Source organism: Mus pahari, chromosome X (assembly GCF_900095145.1).
Source record: "Mus pahari chromosome X, PAHARI_EIJ_v1.1, whole genome shotgun sequence".
Taxonomy (NCBI): Eukaryota; Metazoa; Chordata; class Mammalia; order Rodentia; family Muridae; genus Mus; species Mus pahari.
In genome coordinates this window covers 72142105-72161583 of record NC_034613.1, presented here as the reverse complement: position 1 = coordinate 72161583, position 19479 = coordinate 72142105, and the positions used below count along the sequence as shown (strand labels likewise).

Genomic DNA, 19479 nt, shown 5'->3' with positions numbered 1-19479 from the left:
ATCTACCTTGAAGGTGGTACTACTTTTTGTATTGATGGTACCACACCAGGTCAGAAATGAGTCCTTTAATCCAATGACTTGTTAATAGACTGAAGATCCCTATATATAAATAGGATATGTTGATGAAATGGATATCTTTAGCTCTGTAACAATAGTATGGCCAGTATTTCCTTACAAGTTATTTCAAAGATTATAAACAGAATGGCAATGGCAAGTGTACAACAGAGGAAGCGTAGCCTATTATGAGGTAATAGATATTGCTAGAGGTTGCTTCATTACCTTCACTGTCTGAGTGCTTGGTTTTTCCTTATACAAATGCTGCCCTTTAGACAAAAGCCTTTCCACATCCGGTTGTTTAGCATGAACTGTTACTTCAGTTTCCTGGGGAAAAGAATGCATACAGTGCAGATTAACTTCACAGTTAGCAATAAAATTACTAAATTTAAATATACCCTTAGAGACTCCACATGTATTGCAGATCAATTTCTGCATGGCACACAGGGACACAAAAAGTAACTTTTGATGCAGAGAAAAGAAATACAGGTTCCAGTGAAATACACTAATATTAAAACAATTCAAAATCCCTTGAATTGTATCATGATAATATTGTAGATAAACAGAGACGTTATACATTTTTTAATAAAAAAGCAAATTGCAATGATGATAGGTACAATTTATCAGTATAATTAATGCATATAAACAACACCTTTAACATCAGTAACACCAATAATCTTAATGTTTGCGGTACCTTACAGATTCCTTATTTTATAGGTTTCTCTTTTGAGCTACAGATCTAAATTTTCTCTCTCCCTGGCTCTCTCAGACTACACACACACACACACACACACACACACACACACACACACACACACACACTTGCTCATTCTCTCTAGCTGTGAGTGTATATGTAAGACAAAGCTAATAATTCTTTACAAATCACGATTGAAATTAAGTGTCTTTCCAAAGAATAAACACTTACAGCATAGTACCAACACATTATTTATTAATCAGTCATATTAAATAGGCCTTTTGAGGAGTGATTAGATTTTTTTATTGTTTGCTTTTTCATCACCCAGGGAAGACTAAAGCATGACAGAAAAGCAAACACCCCTTTAGGTATATGAATATAAAGTGTTTTGTTACTGACTGCTGTCTAGCTCTCAAAGAAAGAACAAAAGCAATGTGGATAAATTGAAACCGAAGGAAGCAAAGTTAAATATTACAGAAGACTTTTTGGATGGAACACTTGATAAACACTGGGATGAAGTATTGATTAATCAATGGCATGCATCAGTCAGGGCCTGAACATCCTTTCTCAGAGCTGCTTTTGATTAACCCACATTCTTGTCTTTATTTTCCTATCCTGGTACCTCCAGGCACTGGAGTGTGTACATGTTGTCCGGATTTAGTTTCCTCTGTCCACTCTGTTCCCACCTGTTTGCTCTCAGTCCACAAGGTGGGAACCCGTGAACTTAAGTTACTATAATCTGACCATGCACAGCAGGGTGTCTTTAAGTATATGAGTGCTCAGCACCTGCTCTTGAGAATGACTCCTTGTCTCGTTATTAAAATAGCTACAAGCGTGAGGCTGGTGTTTTGGTCAAAAGTGTTCCTATCATTAAGAGTCTATGCTGTATATTAATAAAATAAGAAACTACCTACTTTAATTTCATAGAAAGCTAATCAGTGCTCTTAGGGAACACTGCCAGAAAGATATTGTGCCTTCAACTATAGTACCTGGCATGACAATAATTCTTTGATAAAAGTAGAATAGTTCCCATCTCAGATCAGAACAAGACACATCTATTTACAAGATCTGGTTTCCTTATAAGACTCTGACAACTACCCATTTTCCCTTAAGTAGCTCAACTGAAAAACATTTTGGTATAGTGAATGACCATACTTTGTAAAGAAAAAAAATAGAAAAAATAAATTACCCCAAAGAAGTAAAGAAAGAGCATATGGTTAGCAAGGCCAAACATTTAAAAGTAGAAGAGTGGATTTTTCATCTGTACATGTTTTACTTGTGTGTCCCATGCATTACCAATATAAGTCTATGTACTGTGAAAGAGCATTTCTGGAAAGAAGCTGTGTCTGCAAAGACTGATTAACTGATTAGAACTGCAGTGATGTGAAGAGGGTGCAAGGCAGCAGGTTAAGAGCCTAATTATCTCATGGTGTGCTACTTTTAGCCACTTAAATATCCGTCCCTTGCTCACCTCTGTGTCAGAACTAACATCCTGTGACTAATAGATAAAAACTTTTTAGAATCTTTTATCTTAGCAGACCACTAGCTTCTAACAACTCCAAAGCTAAACCCATCAAGATAGCATCTGAGGCCTATAGAGAGACTACCTTGTTATAACCTGCTTACCAGATGTACCTATCAATGTATTTTAATACTGCCTTGATTTATGACTTTCTTTGTTCTGCTACTATAATACTTTATGAAACAGCTTCCATGTGGGAACATGGAACCTGAGATAACCTATGCATCTCTGTGTTTCCTGGCCCATGGTCACTCAAATTTGACTACACAATAAAGATGTCTCGTTTCTTTTGAAAGGAGATCTGTGGTTTTTTTTCATCAACAGCATCCTAATCTAAATTACATGGACATTTTACATTTGAAAGTAATTATCTTAACCCAGACTCACGTTGCACTTGTTACACTTGGCAGAGTAAAGGTAGTTCTTAACATGGGTTTGTCATTTTAATAGAGCATTAAACTTGCAGTAGGTAGAGGACTATAATTCTCACAAAACTAGCAACTTCTAATATACCCAAACCTGGACTCCTTTAGCTAAAATGCAAAGAGATTCATCTTTTCTTTCAGACACTCTCATTTCTCTTTTCTTTCCTCATTAAGCAAAGAATAACAAGATCAACCTCAAATGGCAATGTATATACCCCAAGACACAGATAAAATAAAAGTTGGTATTTGATATGATACATTTAAAAAATTAATCTCATAATATTTTTAGTTTTGCACTGGACACCAAATTTCTTGTATTGTTCATACCAATAATATTTAATTTAATAAATGAAATATTACTTTTAATTAAATATTTAATAAAATATTACTTGAATATAATCTGTTTAACAGCGGGTCTGTGACATTCCATCATGGATGGGAGAGGGGCTCTGGGCTCCTGATCCTCTCCAGGGAGCTGTTAGACATTCATGGTTTCTAGGTGAGGGTGAACATAGTCTTCATTGCTACAGGTAAGGAGTTCATGCTCCAGTGGATAGTTCCACTCCTGTTCACATGCCGGAGGCACTAGTCAAACTTAGTGGGCCACAGTGCACACACACACACACACACACACACACACACACACACACACACGCACACACGCACACGCACACGCACACATAAAACACACACACATATACATAAAGACAAAGTGGAAAAGATACTTGTTGGAAGAGCATGGGGAGAGCAGAAGAAATGGAATATGTTGGAACATGGTCCAAGAGTCATGTGAGATTTCTGAGTACTTGTGAGAGAACTCCCAGTAAATAAGACAAAATCTGGGGATCTCAGTTTCTACAAATACATAATTGTTCTTGAAAAGTGCTTTTTTGCTCCTCCCAAGTATAGTGAATAGGAGTGAGTGTACTTTAACTAATCTTTACAACTGCTATTGTTATTCATTTATATGCCTCTATGGAAAAACATGTTTTTGCCATGAGCAGCTTGCTCATGTTATTATATACAGCTTGAACTCATGAGAACTTTACACAAGTGACCTTTCTTAATCATCAGACTGCAGATTATCAGTTGTTCTGAGTAAAGTTGGCTATTATATGAGACTTCAGTCTGCTTCATTTATTGACTTCATTCTCCAATGTCCCACCACCTCTAGAAAAGTAAACAAGTGGTCTCATGAATCAGAGACCTGAAGTAAGCTATGCAATAAGAGAGGTGTCCCTCACAGGAGTTGAGAATAATGTGGCATAAACCATGGAAGGATTTGCCTTATTTTGAGCTTTTGCACAATTTTATAAAGAAAGTAAGTACACAAGGGTCAAAATCACAGCTATAAAATTGCTTGCAGGTTATTGATGATTATAATTTCTAGTTTTCAAAAGATGAAAATTTAGTTGAAACATATGGGGGCAGAGTCCAAAAGAATATTGTTTGAAAAGACACATAAACAAGGGTGAAAGATCCATCTTCAATTTTGAGTCCCCTGGACATTAATTTGGACTGTTATCAAAATGCTTAAGAAAGATGAGTATATTAATCATGAGTAAGAGCGATATAATTATTTAAATGAATAGGAACTGAATGATCAACCCTTAAAATTTGTAAAAAGAGGACAATAACTATTTTCTCAGTCCAGGCAAAATCAAAAGTAAAAACACTGCCACTCATAACTATTCAGGTAAAAAATATGTTAGCTGCATTATTTGAGCCTCCTTTAAATATATATCCTCCATTCCTGAAGTGTAGCATGAGGAATTTGGCCTTCATTCTCATCTGTAATTCTCTCTACTTTTTGACGAGGACTTGGTAGTGCATATGCATAAGCCACAGAGCTATGTAAAAATTACAACCTAGTCAAGCTAAGTCCCAGCATGGAACAAGAATGCATATTGCAATCCTCCCCAGCTTCATGAGCTGTGCTTCGTACTTCCAATGTGCTAACCAATCTATTTAAAACTCTAGAATGAAAGATGGTGTTAAATAGTACTTGTATATTATCTTGAGAGGTAAGAAAAGTTCTACACCTATTTGAATCCAGACTAAAAGAGGAATCTGGGTATCATGTGGATCCTTCACTTCCTATAAACTTATTTTCCCCCACTAAATTGTCTCCTAGAGGTATTATAGTACAATAGGATAAACCTTTGAAATGCATTTATTTACACCACAGGGAACAGAAAATACTAACTGCCTATTTACTCTCCTTGCTCAATTTGTAAATTGGGGGAGCGCCAGATGTCGAAAATTATATGGATTTTGATCCTTGCTGTATTATATTACCTTTAACTAACAATCAGTTTTTAAAGAGCATTACAGAACTCTATGGATTTTCAAACTTCATTTACAGATTACTATGGAAGGATAGGAAATCATTATTCAGCTAGCAAGCTTTTGGATTTTCTCATATGAACTGAATTTGTGATTACAAAAAATTGTCCACCCTTATCCCATTTCACAGGCAGATTATTATTTTATTGATGGCTTATCTAGGTGTATAGGAGAGATTCTTGGCCCTATACTCATCAATCTATTAATACTTCATTTTCCTCAGCACAACAGGTGAAACTGTCTGCTTTGGTTCATTTATCACTGCTAATTCATGAACCATTAAATATCATTTTAGATTCTATTTATGTTTTAAAGTTATTTCCAGCAATAGAGAGTACTTTTATTTTGTCTTCACATTCTGTTATATTTCCATTACTATAAAAACTACAACATCTGGTAAAACCCCACACAAATCCCCCCCTTTTTTTGCTACTCACAGGCATGACTGACATCCTCTAACCTCCCTGGTTTTATTGCAGAAGGAAATAAACAAGTTGATGCATTAACCTTCTTCATTTTTATATCTCCAGATGAAAATTGGAAAGGAAAAATGCCTCTGTTATTGCTCATGGATCCACTGAAACATAAATTGCTCTTTGGCTCCTCAAGCCCAAGGTCATCAAGAACAATGGCATAGGGTGAAGAGAAAGTGTAAGTCACCAGAAAATAGCAAACCTCTAGGTAAAGGACAAAAGGAGAATCAATATATTATCAGAAATCAAGTCTGCCCACTTGGGTACAAACTAAGGACTTATGCATCAATGAAGAAGTTAGTCTTATGAAACACCTATGTCCCCTGAGAGCCTTTTATTTTATTTTATTTTATTTTATTTTTTTCTGGTGATGCTAGCTGCTTTGACCTGTGCATCTGCAATGAGTGCCTCTGAACACGTGTTATGTTCTTCATCCTGCTTTGATTTCAAGTCATATATTGGATTTATCCAGCTCCTGTTACTGTTAAAATGATTCTATGCTTATAGCTGGACCTCGGGACTATAAAAAACTCATTCATTCATCTGAAAAAAATGACTCATTTAATTTTTATTTGGGATTTAAATTACTTCCTATCTGCATAGGGCACAATAAAATTTGTATTTCTACTAAATGGAAACTATGGGTTTACTTTGTACAAGACTCCAGAACTATTAATGATATGGGCCTGTTTTTAAGATATTCCGTGGATCTTTCTGATTGGAATAAAAATGTAACTGATAATATCGGACATAGTTTGTGATCTATGTTCTTGGTGGCAAAGTATTATACATAATGCTTTCACTATTAATATTTCTCCCAGAAGCCAAAGAATTAGAAGTAGAAATTTCAGAGCCAGATGGGGGATATGTCAACTCAATTTGTCAATTAGTAAAGGTACCAGAGATTCCAGCCACAAACACTAAAGGACACTGCCATTTCTACTGGTTGCCCACTAGAACTTGTAGTTAAGGCCCTGCACAGATGCTGGGAGCAGCGACACTTACCCTTATACCCAGCACTTTTGGGGCAGAGTCAGGACACTAAATTTGAGGTCAGCATGTTCTGAGAAACTCCCTCCTTCCTAGATTTTATAGTTTCAGAACATGCTTGCAGGAAGTATGGGGAGAAAAGTCATTGGTACCTTTGCTCCTGTGAACTTTTCCATGACTGTTGGAGGACAACCAAATGCTTTTCTATTATATCTAAGACCTACTCTCCAGGAGCAAATTCACACTTATCAGTGAAAATCTGACTAAGAACACAGGCTAAGGAGCTCATAGGTTTTAGGAATGAACTTACTGCTATGATTTTGCTACATGAACATGGTATCAAACTTTCTTCAAAAATAAATAACTGTACCAAGAGGTTAGTATAGCAGCTTAGTCCTCATCAGAGAGACTTTTTTTTGGTGCATGGATAGTGGTTCACACATATACACACATCTGGGCAAAAGGCCGAGAATAATGGAATAATGTTTATAGAATTATCAATCTTAATTGGGATATTTGTCTCACATCTACATCTAAAGCTTCAGGTAAACAGGAAAATTTGTGAGAACTGGAGATTGTGAAAGAATGACATAACTGGACTTTTGTCTTCTTCATTCACAATAGATATAGATTCATGTACAAGACCTGAAAAAGATCAAGCCATCAATATTCTAGCATCGATGGGGGTGATCGAAACTCTGATTGCTAACTTAAGAGCTAGATACAGTTTATGGCAGTTAAGAAAGGGAATATCCTGTTCATGCCCAAGGTGATCCTAAGGTCCTGAGTGAGGTAACCCAATCCCCAAAAAACTCACATGATATGCACTCACTGATAACTGGATATTAGCCCAGAAACTTAGAATACCCAAGATACAATATGCAAAACACATGAAACTCAAGAAAAAGGAAGACCAAAGTGTGGATACTTCGTTCCTCCTTAGAATGGGGAACAAAATACCCATGGAAGGAGTTACAGAGTCAAAGTTTTGAGCTGAGATTGAAGGAAGGACCATTCAGAGACTGCCCCACCTGGGGATCCATCCCATAAACAGCCACCAAACCCAGACACTATTGCAGATTCCAGCAAGATTTTGCTGAGAGGACCCTGATATAGCTGTCTCTTGTGAGGCTATGCCATTGCCTGGTAAATACAGAAGTGAATGCTCACAGTCATCTATTGGATGGAACACAGGGCCCCCAATGGAGGAGCTAGAGAAAGTACCCAAGGAGCTAAAGGGGTCTACAACTCTATAGGAGGAACAACAATACGAACTAACCAGTACCCCCAGAGCTTGTGTGTCTAGCTGCATATGTAGCAGAAGATGGCCTAGTCCCATCACTGAGAGGAGAGGCCCTTGGTCTTGGGAAGATTATATGCCCCAGTACAGGGGAATGCCAGGGCCAGGAAGTAGGAGTGGGTGGGTTGGGAGCAGGGCAGGGGGAGGGTATAGGGGACATTTGGGGTAGATAGCATTTGAAATGTAAATGAAGAAAATATCTAATGAAAAAAGAATTAAAAAATAAAAAAAAGAAAGGGAATATCAGTTTTCCTTAGGGGTATGAAACCTGTTCACAACCACACCTGTTTGTGTGTGTGTGTGTGTGTGTGTGTGTGTGCGCACGAGAAAGAGAGAAGAGAGGCCAAAAAGCCCCTTTGAGAGTGGGCTGGGCTACCTTGCTTTTGCAGGGTAGCTGTGGGGAGGAGCATACCTGGTTATTGCCAGGTAACTGTGTGGGTGGAGTCTGGACAGCCTATGTGACTGATGACCACAGAATGATGGAGTTGAGGGCTTGTGTTATCAGGTGTTTGTGTCTGGGGGGCGTAGCTCACTGTTCTGTCCCTTGTAAAATTTTCTACTGGGTCTCAGGAGTAAGCCTCGCTCAACCAGAACACAGACTGCCTTTCACAGTCCAACACTCTGGAACTTAACTTGGAAGCAAAACTCATCTGCAGCTCCAAACATAGGCAATTGTATGCTCTCTTCTGGCCATTGTAGCCACATAGTGCACAAAGATGTATATGTAGGGATTACACCCACACATATTTTAAACAAATCTATAACCTTTGTTGTTTGAAGAGATAGAATTGTTTTTGTGTCCTATAAGAAACATTGCAGGAATTATTGGCGCTAAAAAAGAGTAGAATAAATTAACATGGTAAAACTTATCACAGTAAGTGGCAAGGCAAGCTTTTCATTGCAGAACTCCCAGAATTCAGGAGGCAGCGGAAGGTTGATATATATTGTCCATTTAGTGAGTTTCAGGACAGCTAATACTAGAGAGAGAGAGATTCTGTCTCTGTCTCTGTCTTTCTGTTTGTCTGTCTGTTTGCCTGTCCCTCTGCATATATCTATATCTATCTTCTATCTTTCTTTCTATCTATCTATCTATCTATCTATCTATCTATCTATCTATCTATCTATCTATCTATCTATCTATTTATATCACAGGGCTGACTGAGCTATCACCAGGGCCCTCACTTTGTTCTCAGCTCTTCCACCACATCCAGTGGTGTCTGGGATTTCCAAGACTGAGAACCTGTCATCTCTGGCCTCAATAAGACCCAGAGAGCCCAGAGCCAACTCTTCCATGGCAGTGGTTCCTGAGAGTCTGAGCTGAGACTGTACCTTCCTCATCTCCTGGAGCAGTGTCCTGTGGCTTAACATGGCCCTCCACCTGTCCCACTGTGGTTCCATGGGGTCCGGGGCAGTCACCTGTGTTTGCCCACTCAGAGCACCAGAGCTCTGGTGGGATGGAGGTCATCTCTCCCACCCCTTTAGAGGGCTGGGATTTAAACATGGGTCCTATGGAAATATAGCCAGCCACAGTCTTAACTTCTGTGTCAGCTTTTCATGACCAGGGAATATAATCCTACATAGCTTTCAAAATTCCCCAAGGGCAGAAGCACTGAAAGAAGTGTCCAATATCCTTAGTCATCAGGCAAATGCAAATCAAAATGACTCTGAGATTCCACCTCACACTGGTCAGAATGGCTAAGATCAAAACCTCAGGCTACAACAGATACTGCCTAGATGTAGAGAAAGAGGCACACTCCTCCATTGCTGGTGGGATTGCAAGCTTGTATAACCACTCTGGAAATCAGTTAGGCAGTTGCTCAGAAAGTTGGAAATAGTTTTACCTGAAGACCTAGTTAAACCACTCCTGGGCATATACCCAAAAGATGCTCTATCATATCACAGGGTCATATGCTTAAATATGTTCATAGCAGCCTTATTTATGAGAAGCTGGAGACAACCCAGATGTCCCTCAACTGAAGGATGTATACAAAAAATGTGTACATTTACACAATGCAATACTACTCACCTATGAAAAACGAGGACATCACAAGTTATGCAGGCAAATGGATGGAACTAGAAAATAATCATCCTGAGTGAGGTAATGCAGACCCAAAAGAACACACATAGTAGGTATTCACTAATAAGTGGATATTAGCCAAAAGGATCAGAATACCTATGGCACAACTTACAGAACTTAGGAAGCTTATCAAGAAGGAAGGCCCAAGAATGGACATTTCAATTCCACTTAGAAGGGGGAACAAAATAATCACAGGAGGCAGAGGGAGGGTAGGACCTGGATGCGAGAGGGTAAGGGGAGGAAAAATGGGGTACAGGATCAGGTATGGGCAAGACAGGAGAGTAGCCCAGAAGACCAGGAGATGAATAGAATTATGCAGCTGTGTGGGGTGAGGGATAGGGGAAAGGGACCACTAGAAAGTCCCAGACACCAGGGATATGAGAGGCCCTCAGGACCCAATGTGAATGACATTAGTCAAAATGCCCAGCAGTGGAAATGTGGAACTTAAAGAGACCTCCCCAGTTGAGGGATGAGGCCATCCACCCATCTTAAAATTGTTGACCCAGAATTGTTCCTGTCTAAAGGAAATGCAAGGTCAAAAAGTGGAGCAGAGACTGAAGGAAAGGCTATCCAGAGATTGCCCCAACTTGGAATCCAACCCATGTGCAGACACCAAGCCCTGATACTATTGCTGATGCCAAGATTGCTGAGCCTGGAATGGCTGTTCTCTGAGAGTCTCTACAAGCACCTCATTGAAACAGATGCAGCCAACCATTGGACTGAGCCCGGGGACCCCAATAGAAGTGTTCGGGGAAGGAGTAATGGAGCTGAAGGGGATTGCAACCCCATAGGAAGAACAACAATATCAACCAAAGAGACGCCCCAACCCCTGCAGAGCTCCCAGGGACTAAGCCACCATCCAAAGAGCATACATGGGCTAGTCTGTGGTCCCTGCTTCATATGTAGCAGAGGATGTGTCTGGCTTCAGTAGGAAGGGGTGTGCTTGGTCCTGTAGAGACTTGATGCCCCAGAGAAGAGGGATGCTAGGGGTGAGGTGGGAGTAGTTGGGTGGGTGGGTGAGCAACCTCTTAGAGGTGAAGTGGAGGGCGATTGGGTGGGGTGCTTACAGAGGGGTGACCAGGAAGACAAGATTTGAAATGTAAATAAAATAATAAAAAAGAGTGAAAAACACGCTTCAAGGGTTCTTCTTTGTGAGACTGTGATTTCTCAACCTTTGATTCTGTCAGAAGTGTGTATAAGTAAATCTGTTTGTTTGGTTTTATTTTTTTCTGAAATGACGTAACTTTTTAAAAATTGTGATCTAGAAGAAGGGCATGAAGGCCACAGCTAAACCGGAAACAACTAATTATTGTGGCCAGATTTTGTCAGTAGAAAGTGTTCAACTTCAAAGAGCACACAGACAAAGTCTTTACAGAATTTCAATACCAACAAAAACCTCATTTATAATGTTAGAACATTTACATCAATGTTTTTTCCCTTTAATTCCTGATGTCCTTTGTAATGCAAAATTATGCAACAGGAGTTTAAAAGATTGTGGTCCAAGTATTTTACTTTCATCAAAGTATTTGAAATTTGCTACAATTTCAGGTATAATTTTAAGACATTAATTTGCATTAATCAGGTTATAGGGAATAACCCTTAATTAATGCTCCCAAGAAAATAGACTCTAGCATGGTCTATTTTTACATTCAGTTTACATAGATTTTAGCAAATGACCTCACTACAATTGTGCAGTTGCTGATCTGTCAGTCAAGCAAAGGTTACCGATTCTAAAAATGGGCAAAGAAAACCTATGGCGTGGCACTAGGAAGTCTGATAAAAATTAATGGAAATTTATTTGTATATGAATATATTTATTGAACTTTATTTTGTGTTTTGACTTATATTTATTTCTTCTGAGGAGCAACACACATTAGTACAAGCTGTGGTTTGTTTGTTTTTTTTCATTTAAAACATGGTATATATTTCGACTTTTAAAAGTATATCTTAGTCAAACATTAAGTTTGTACAGTATATGTACACACTAAAATAGAAGGTTTGGGGCTTCTGATTGTAGTACAACAGTGAGAGATATTGCCTTGCTAACTTTTTTTTTTCAGTGTACTTAAGCCATTATTTTTTTAAATTATGGCCACCCTCTTAATATTTGAATATATGCATATACATAATGACTATAAAACTCATGTATATGTACAGGATATTTAAACAGTCTGTCACCTTTTTAAAACTTTTTCTTGTTCATGTTTATTAAATGTTTACAGTGTTACAGTGTTGGCCTAGGGACTAGAAACACAAGCAAACATATATAATTACATATTTCATATTTCTAAGGCAATACAAGCAAAAAAGGAAAAAATAAGAAAAAAAAACAGCAGCAAAGTGCAGTGGAGCTCAGAACAGTAACTGATTAGTTCTGTATTCCATGGATAAAGGGTGAGGGCAGAAAGCCTGAGACATGGCTTTCCTGAGACCCAGTTCATGTATCAGTTTTACAAGTAAATGCATGAGAGAGTGAATTCCAAGGTAGAATGTCTTACATAATCAGTAACCTGATGCCATAAAAGGAAAATGGAGGAAATCATGCAGAAATAGAGGGGAAGAGAAGCTGTGGTATAGGCACCAAATATTCCATATTCAGGATTTTGAGACAAGAGGATTGTGAGTTCCAGACTATATGAGTTCATATAGTGGATTGCTGTATAATCATTGAAAAATCTCATAAATGTAAATGTTATCGTAGGTTTGGTTAATTATTCATTTATTCTTTTAATATGGCTGACCTCACTGAGTATTAGTATCCTATCTTGATCAATGTGCTGTGAACTGAAATTTGTACATTTTATTCAGAGCTATGATTGGAAAGGCAGTTCAAACTGTGTAGGTTACTTTTGCTTTTTTCTTTTGCAATACAGATTATTTTTAATTAATTGGATATTTTATTTATTTACATTTCAAATGTTGTCTTCCCTCTGCAAACCCCCCTCACCTTTGCCTCTAAGAGGGTGAAGAGTATACAACCAAATATCAGGAATAAAACAAAACAAAGCAAAACAAAAACTAAACAAAGCAACATGAGACAAGAAATCAACAAAAACACCATTGAGTAAGATTTCTGTTGACCATCTACCCCAGGGCATCAAGATATTATTATTATTTTTTAATGAGTTTTATGTTGATGTGTGTGTTGTGTTTTTTCTTTCTTATTTGTTCCGTTTTTGTTTGTGGAGTTATTTACTAAAGAAAGAGAGGAGTGCATTGAGTTGTATTAGGGGGAAGGATCTGGTCAGAATTAGGATAGAGGAATCCGTGATTCAAATATATTAAATGAAAAATATTTACATAATACCATTCAAAAGATTCCTTAAGCTTTGGTCCCTGCATGGGAAGACATTTGTAGCATTCTCTGTTTATATGATAATAACAGTATCTTACTCATAGGAGCAAATATGGAGATAAAGTGTGGGGAAGAGATTTAAAGGGAAGGCCACCCAGAGACTGTCCCACCTGGGGATTCATCCCATATACAGTTACCAAACCCAGACACTATTGTGGATGCCAAGTAGTACATGCTGAAAGGAGTCTGATATGGCTATCTCCAGAGTGGCCCTGCCAAAGCCTTACAAATTAAGAGGTGAATATTAGCAGCCAACCATTGGACTGAGAACAGGGACCCTAATGTAGGAGTTAGAGAAAGGAATGAAGGAGTTGAAGGGGATTGCAACTCCACAGGATGAACAACAGTATCAACCAACCAGACCCCTCAAAGCTCACAGGGACTAAGCCATCAACAAAGGAGTACACATGACTCCAGCTGCATATGCAGCAGAGGAGAGCCTTGTCATGCATCAATGGAAGGAGATGTCCTTGGTCCTACAGATGCCCCAGTGTAGGGAAATAGAGGGTGGGGAGTTGAGAGTGGGTGGGTGGGTGGAGGAACATCCTCATAGAAACAGGGGGAGGGACGATGTGATAGGGTGTTTCCAGGAGGGAGGGAAACCAGGGAAGGGGATAACATTTGAAATGTAAATAAAGAAAATTTCTAATAAAAATAAAATAAAATGAAGCAATAGATTAAAAATATAAAGATATCCTAACCTGGTTCTTAGAAAATATAGAACAAATCTCCAGCTGATCTGCCAAAAAATAGGCTAAAATGAATAAAGAGGCTTTGGAACATGCCACTAAAATTTGGGGATTGTTACAGTAGCAAGAGTTGACAATTATATTATCATAATAAGCTAAATTAACTCACCAATTGTATGATTTCTAGACAAACCCAGCAAAGTATGCCTCTATAATATATATGTCCTGGTTATAGATATTGACTAGACTATCATTCTATACAAACTATTTGCTAAAAAGAGTACTAGGAAAAAATGAAATGGAATCAATATTCTGTAAGAGCTTGACTTCCCTGGCCTACATTGTCAGGCAGACTTTGACAAATGAAAGTTGATGGATGGAAAAACACAACATTGTATAGTTGAGTTTCTTTTCTGTCCACTCATACTGCATGACTGTTCTTTTATTTATTTACAATTAGGTTTCCTGGACCATGGCAACACAGCTGTCTTTCACTCTAAATGCATGCTGTCAAGTACGTGCCAACTGATTGACAAAGAATGACAGATTCTCTCTTTTCATTTTGGACTAATCAAGGGCAGCCCACCAACAGGAGGATTTTCTTTCTGATTCAGAGATTTATAGATTTTCAGAATAATCTGTTCAAATAAACAAAGTATAATGCAGTATTGGTTTTTAAAGTACTAGGTGCTATGTAGCTAAGAAGACACAATCTACTAAGCTATATAGTTAGAAAGTTCAAGGACAATGAAAGAATGAACATAGGAATCCACTCATGGGGGATTCGAGATTCGTACTCTAAAGATTTCTCAGCCCCCTACCTACGTGTGTGTGTGTGTGTGTGTGTGTGTGTGTGTGTGTGTGTGTATGTGTGACTGTGGAGGTTAAAAAGGCTTTCAGATCTCCTAGAATTGTAGAAACAGGTGGTTTAAGATAGCTATTTTTAGCAATCAAACATTAGAATTCAGCATTTTTTCTTACTTCTATTAGGTTTATAGCCATAGTCAATTTATAATTATTTTTTGAGTGAAGGATTCTGCAAGTATTTTAAAAGATTTATTTATTTTCTCATATTTTTCATGAATATGAGTGTTCACCTGTCTGTATGTATATGCATCATGTATGTGCCTGGTTCCTGGAGAAGGCAGAAGAGGGCCTCAGCCCTCCAATAACTGGAGATACAGATAGCTGTGAGTGCCACATGGGTATCTGGAACTAAACCTGAGTCTCCTGCAACAATGTCAATTTTTCTTAACTACCAAGATATCTCTGCAGTCCAAGACATTTTTTTACATATTTTTATATCATTTATAATATATGCATATCTTATTTCTTTTTCATATATATTTGATATATATATATATATATATATATATATATATATTATAAAGCCAGATCCATAAATACTTTAAGTGTGAGATTTTTTTCCTCTTTCACACCAACACATCATCAATTCAGAAAGAAACAATGGATGAGCAAGTGAACATTTGACACTAAAATTTTATTTATAGTTGGAAGGTTGAGTTTGAACCATACATTTTGAGATTCCTCTTTTATTTCCTTCTTATTTTATTTTACGCCTGAGTGTACATATGTGTACTACATGTGTGCAACTAGCTGCAGAAGTCAGAAGTAAAGAATGATCTGGAAAATGGAGGTATAGATTGTTGTCAGCTGCTATGTCCGTGTCAGGAACTGAAGAATAGTTAAGTGTTCACCACTGCTGACCAATCTCTCTTGCCTCATGATCCCTAATCTCAACATATTACAGGGCAATTGAATAAGACTAGGGATAACTATTCCTTTCAATTGTCCTTGCACACAGCCATTTGAACTTTTATCAAGATTTTAGTTCTATTCTGCCTAAAAAGCCCACGTAGTTGGGACAAAAAATATATCTACATGCTTTATTGTTTACATAAATGGCTCAGACTGGTAAACCACAACACTGTGTTTTTATGACCTATAAAGGATGGCTCTCATGTAAACAACCTCCAGTTGACTTTTCTATTCTCTAAGTGCAGTAATTCCTGTTACTGCATAAGTCTTTTTATATGCACTTTGTAGTTTTTTCCTATGATATAAGACATTGGCTATATGATACATGAGGCCTCCTATGCTAACATTGCCCAATACATTTATGAAACACCTTTTTTTTTGCATCTGAACAGCCATGTGAGAACATTCATTTACTAAAAAGTAAGTTGATCTTAGATGAAACTTAGATGCTGCATAAACTACTGCATATCAGACTCCCACTGCAGAAAGATGTGCAATGCTGACTGCCCTGATAACAGATGGTCCTATCTCAAATTAGATTTGATACTTCATAGGATCAGTTGCAGTTTTTGTAGTAGTACCAAAGCAAGGAAACCTTGGTATACTTTATAATAATCACTGCTTACTCCTATATTTTATTTCTGATTATAGGGTACATTTTATAAGTGGCGACTTGTCATGATCTAATTGACAATGCTCTGTTCTTAGTCACAAAAATAATAATGATGCTACTCTAATCAGTAGTATGTTAGAGAAAGTTGGGAAGAGACAAAGCTCTTGATATTTACTTAAGACCATATGATTGAACATATGCAAAGTTAATATTAACTACCTTAATTTGTTTAAATCTTACTAAGCACAAACACTTCAATGTACACCTAACATAAATGATTTAAATTAATAGGTGTCATTCTTTACTACAAAACTTTCAGGATATATTAGCATCAATACTTGGATGTAAAACCTAGAGTCATAAAAGTTTAGAAATCATACCTATGATACAAGCTAAGAAATGGTGGATCTGAGTTGTGAACACTGGGTTATCACACAAAAATCATGCACACTGAGTCACTATACAGAAGGTTCTGTAAATTTGCCACTCTCTTCTAGTTAAAGGGGCACTGCTTTCTCTTATACGATAGTTTGAAACATCCCTAATTATATTTACAAGATTCTGTCAGGACATTTCCCTTCTTCATGTGTAAAACACAAAATGGCAAATCTAGTACTCTTTCATGATAAAATTACTGGGGATAAATGTGACGTACTTAAACATATTACAGGCAATTTATAATAAGTATATAATCAACAACAAATCAATAAAGAGAATCTCAAAGCAATTCCACTAAAATCAGAAACAAGATAAGGTTAGTCCACTCCTTTTTTTAAAATGTAAATCTATTCAATATAGTACTTGAAGTTTCAGCTAGAGTAAGAAGACAACTGACAAAGATCAAGGGGATCCAAATTAAAAATGAAGAAGTGAAAGTGTCTTTGTTTGAAGATGATATGATAGTATACATATGTGACCATAATAACTTTACTAAGGAAATCGTACAGCTGATAAACACACTTAGCAAAGTAGGTGGATACAAGATATGCTATAAAAGAAATCAGATTCCCACCTATATACAAATGCGAAACAGATTTTGTCAGGGAAACAATATCCTTTGTAATTGCCTCAAATAATTTAATATATATTAGGGTAAATCTAACTAATTATATGAAAGACTAATATGACAAAATCTACAAGGATTTGGAGACAAAAGCTGAAGAAGATATAGAAGAGGGAAATATCTTCCATGCTCATGGATTGGTAGTATTTATATAGTAAAAATGAACATTCCACCATAGGCAATCTATAAATTCAATGCAATTTTCATCTAAATTCTAAAATAATTTTTATAAACCTTGAAAGGACAATTATCAATTTTATATGGAAAACAAAGAAATAAACAATCAAAAACAGGATAGCTAAAACAATCCTGAACAACAAAAGACCTGCAGGAGGTTCCATGATTACTGATTTCAAGTTATACTACAGAATGATAGTAATGAAACCTTCATGGTATTGGCATAAAAAAGACAGGCATAAAGAGACAGGTAGATCAATGGAATTGAATTGAAGTCCCAGACAAAATATACACAACAGTAGATGCCTGATTTTTGATAATTAAACCAGAAAGACACAATGAACAAAAGGAAGTATGTTTTAAAAACAATGTTCATTCAGCTGGATGTCTACATAATAGAAGAATGTAAATATATCCATATTTATTACCTTGCACAAAACTCAGATCCAAGTGGATCAAAGTTTTCAATGAAAAATCATATACAATGAACCTCAGAGAAGAGAAAGTGTTAATTAGCCTTGAATGCATTGGCATAGGAAACAATTTTCTAAACAGAACAAACACAGGACAGTAACAATTAACAAATTAAACCTCATGAAACTGCAAAGTCAGTAGGACAAAACAAAAGCTTAAAGAATGGGATTTTACCAATGTCACATCAGACATAAGACTAATATCTAAAATATATAAAGAACTCATGAAACTACAGACCAAAAATCCAAATTATACAATTTTAAAATGGGGTACAGATCTAAGCAGATAATCCTCAATAGAGGGCTTTCAGTCGACTGAGAAACAGTTAAAGAAATGTTTAACATCCTTAGCTAATAGGGAAATGCAAATCAAGACTACTTTGAGATTCCACTTTACACCTATCAGAATAACTAATATCTATAACACAAGTGACAGCTCATGCTGGCAATGATGTGGAACACTCATCCATTACTGGTTCAAGTGCAAACTTGTACAGCCACTACAGAAATGAATATGGTGTTTCCTGAAAAAAATTGAAATCTATCTACCTAAAGATCTAGCTTGGTCACTTTTGGCATGTATCCAAAGTTTCATCCATAGGAGTGATGGAGGGAAATAATGTAAGGAGAGATAGCTGGGATTTGGGAGTATTAGATGTTGTATATGGCAACTTAGTACAGTGCAAACTTCCTGGAATCTATGAAGGTGACTTTAGTGAGGACTCTTACTAACGGAGACTATGAAGTATGAAGTGGCCATTTTGTAGCTATGCAAGGCTTTCAGAGGTGGAACTCAGATTCCATTGAGTTTGTGGTCAAGGTGGTGCTGTGGTGACCTGTAAATAAACCAGGCTGATTCTTGGACAAAAGATCACTCTGTGAAAACTGACAGCAGGGCCCAATTGCTGAGGACAACATTCACACAGCTTTTTGACTGTAGAGAGGTCACACCTTGTGACCTCATGGTGCCTTTAGCCATATATTCTAGTCTATTTGGCCTAGAAAGGTACTCTGCAGGCTAGCGGAAAAGAAACCTGCACACCAACCCAGCCAGAAAACCCTCCACCTAAAATCTATTCTGCCTGCAAGATGCTTAAGAGCAATAGTGAGGCAGAACTTGTGATTGGGCAACCAATGTTGTGGCCAGCGGGGACTGGGTATCCGAGAAATCTAGGGTAGAACCTAGATGGACAAAAGCAAACAAGCAAGCAAACAAACAACAAACAAAATTAACCAATGAAATGATTCCTAATGATATCCTGTTGTACTCATAGATTAGTGTCTTTTCTAGTCATCATCAGAGAGCTTTCCTCTGGCAGCATATTAGAGTGGGTGCAGAGCTAGAAATTATTCAGAGAGCAAGGAAGAAAGGGAGGGAGGAAGAGGAGGAAGGGAGGGAGAGGGAGAGAGGGGGAGAGAGAGGGGGAGAGAGAGGGGGGAGGAAGGGAG

General features: G+C 37.4%; 1 protein-coding gene across 8 annotated transcripts in view; it reads right to left on the bottom strand.

Moving 5' to 3' along the window:
- Dmd (dystrophin) overlaps nt 1-19479 on the bottom strand; it is a 2621826-nt gene that overhangs the window by 743227 nt on the left and 1859120 nt on the right. For all 8 annotated transcript variants that reach the window (XM_029534042.1, XM_029534043.1, XM_029534037.1 and 5 more), the window contains exon 49: nt 280-381. In XM_029534042.1, the coding sequence (XP_029389902.1) occupies nt 280-381 (102 nt within the window). The remainder of the gene's footprint in view (nt 1-279; nt 382-19479) is intronic.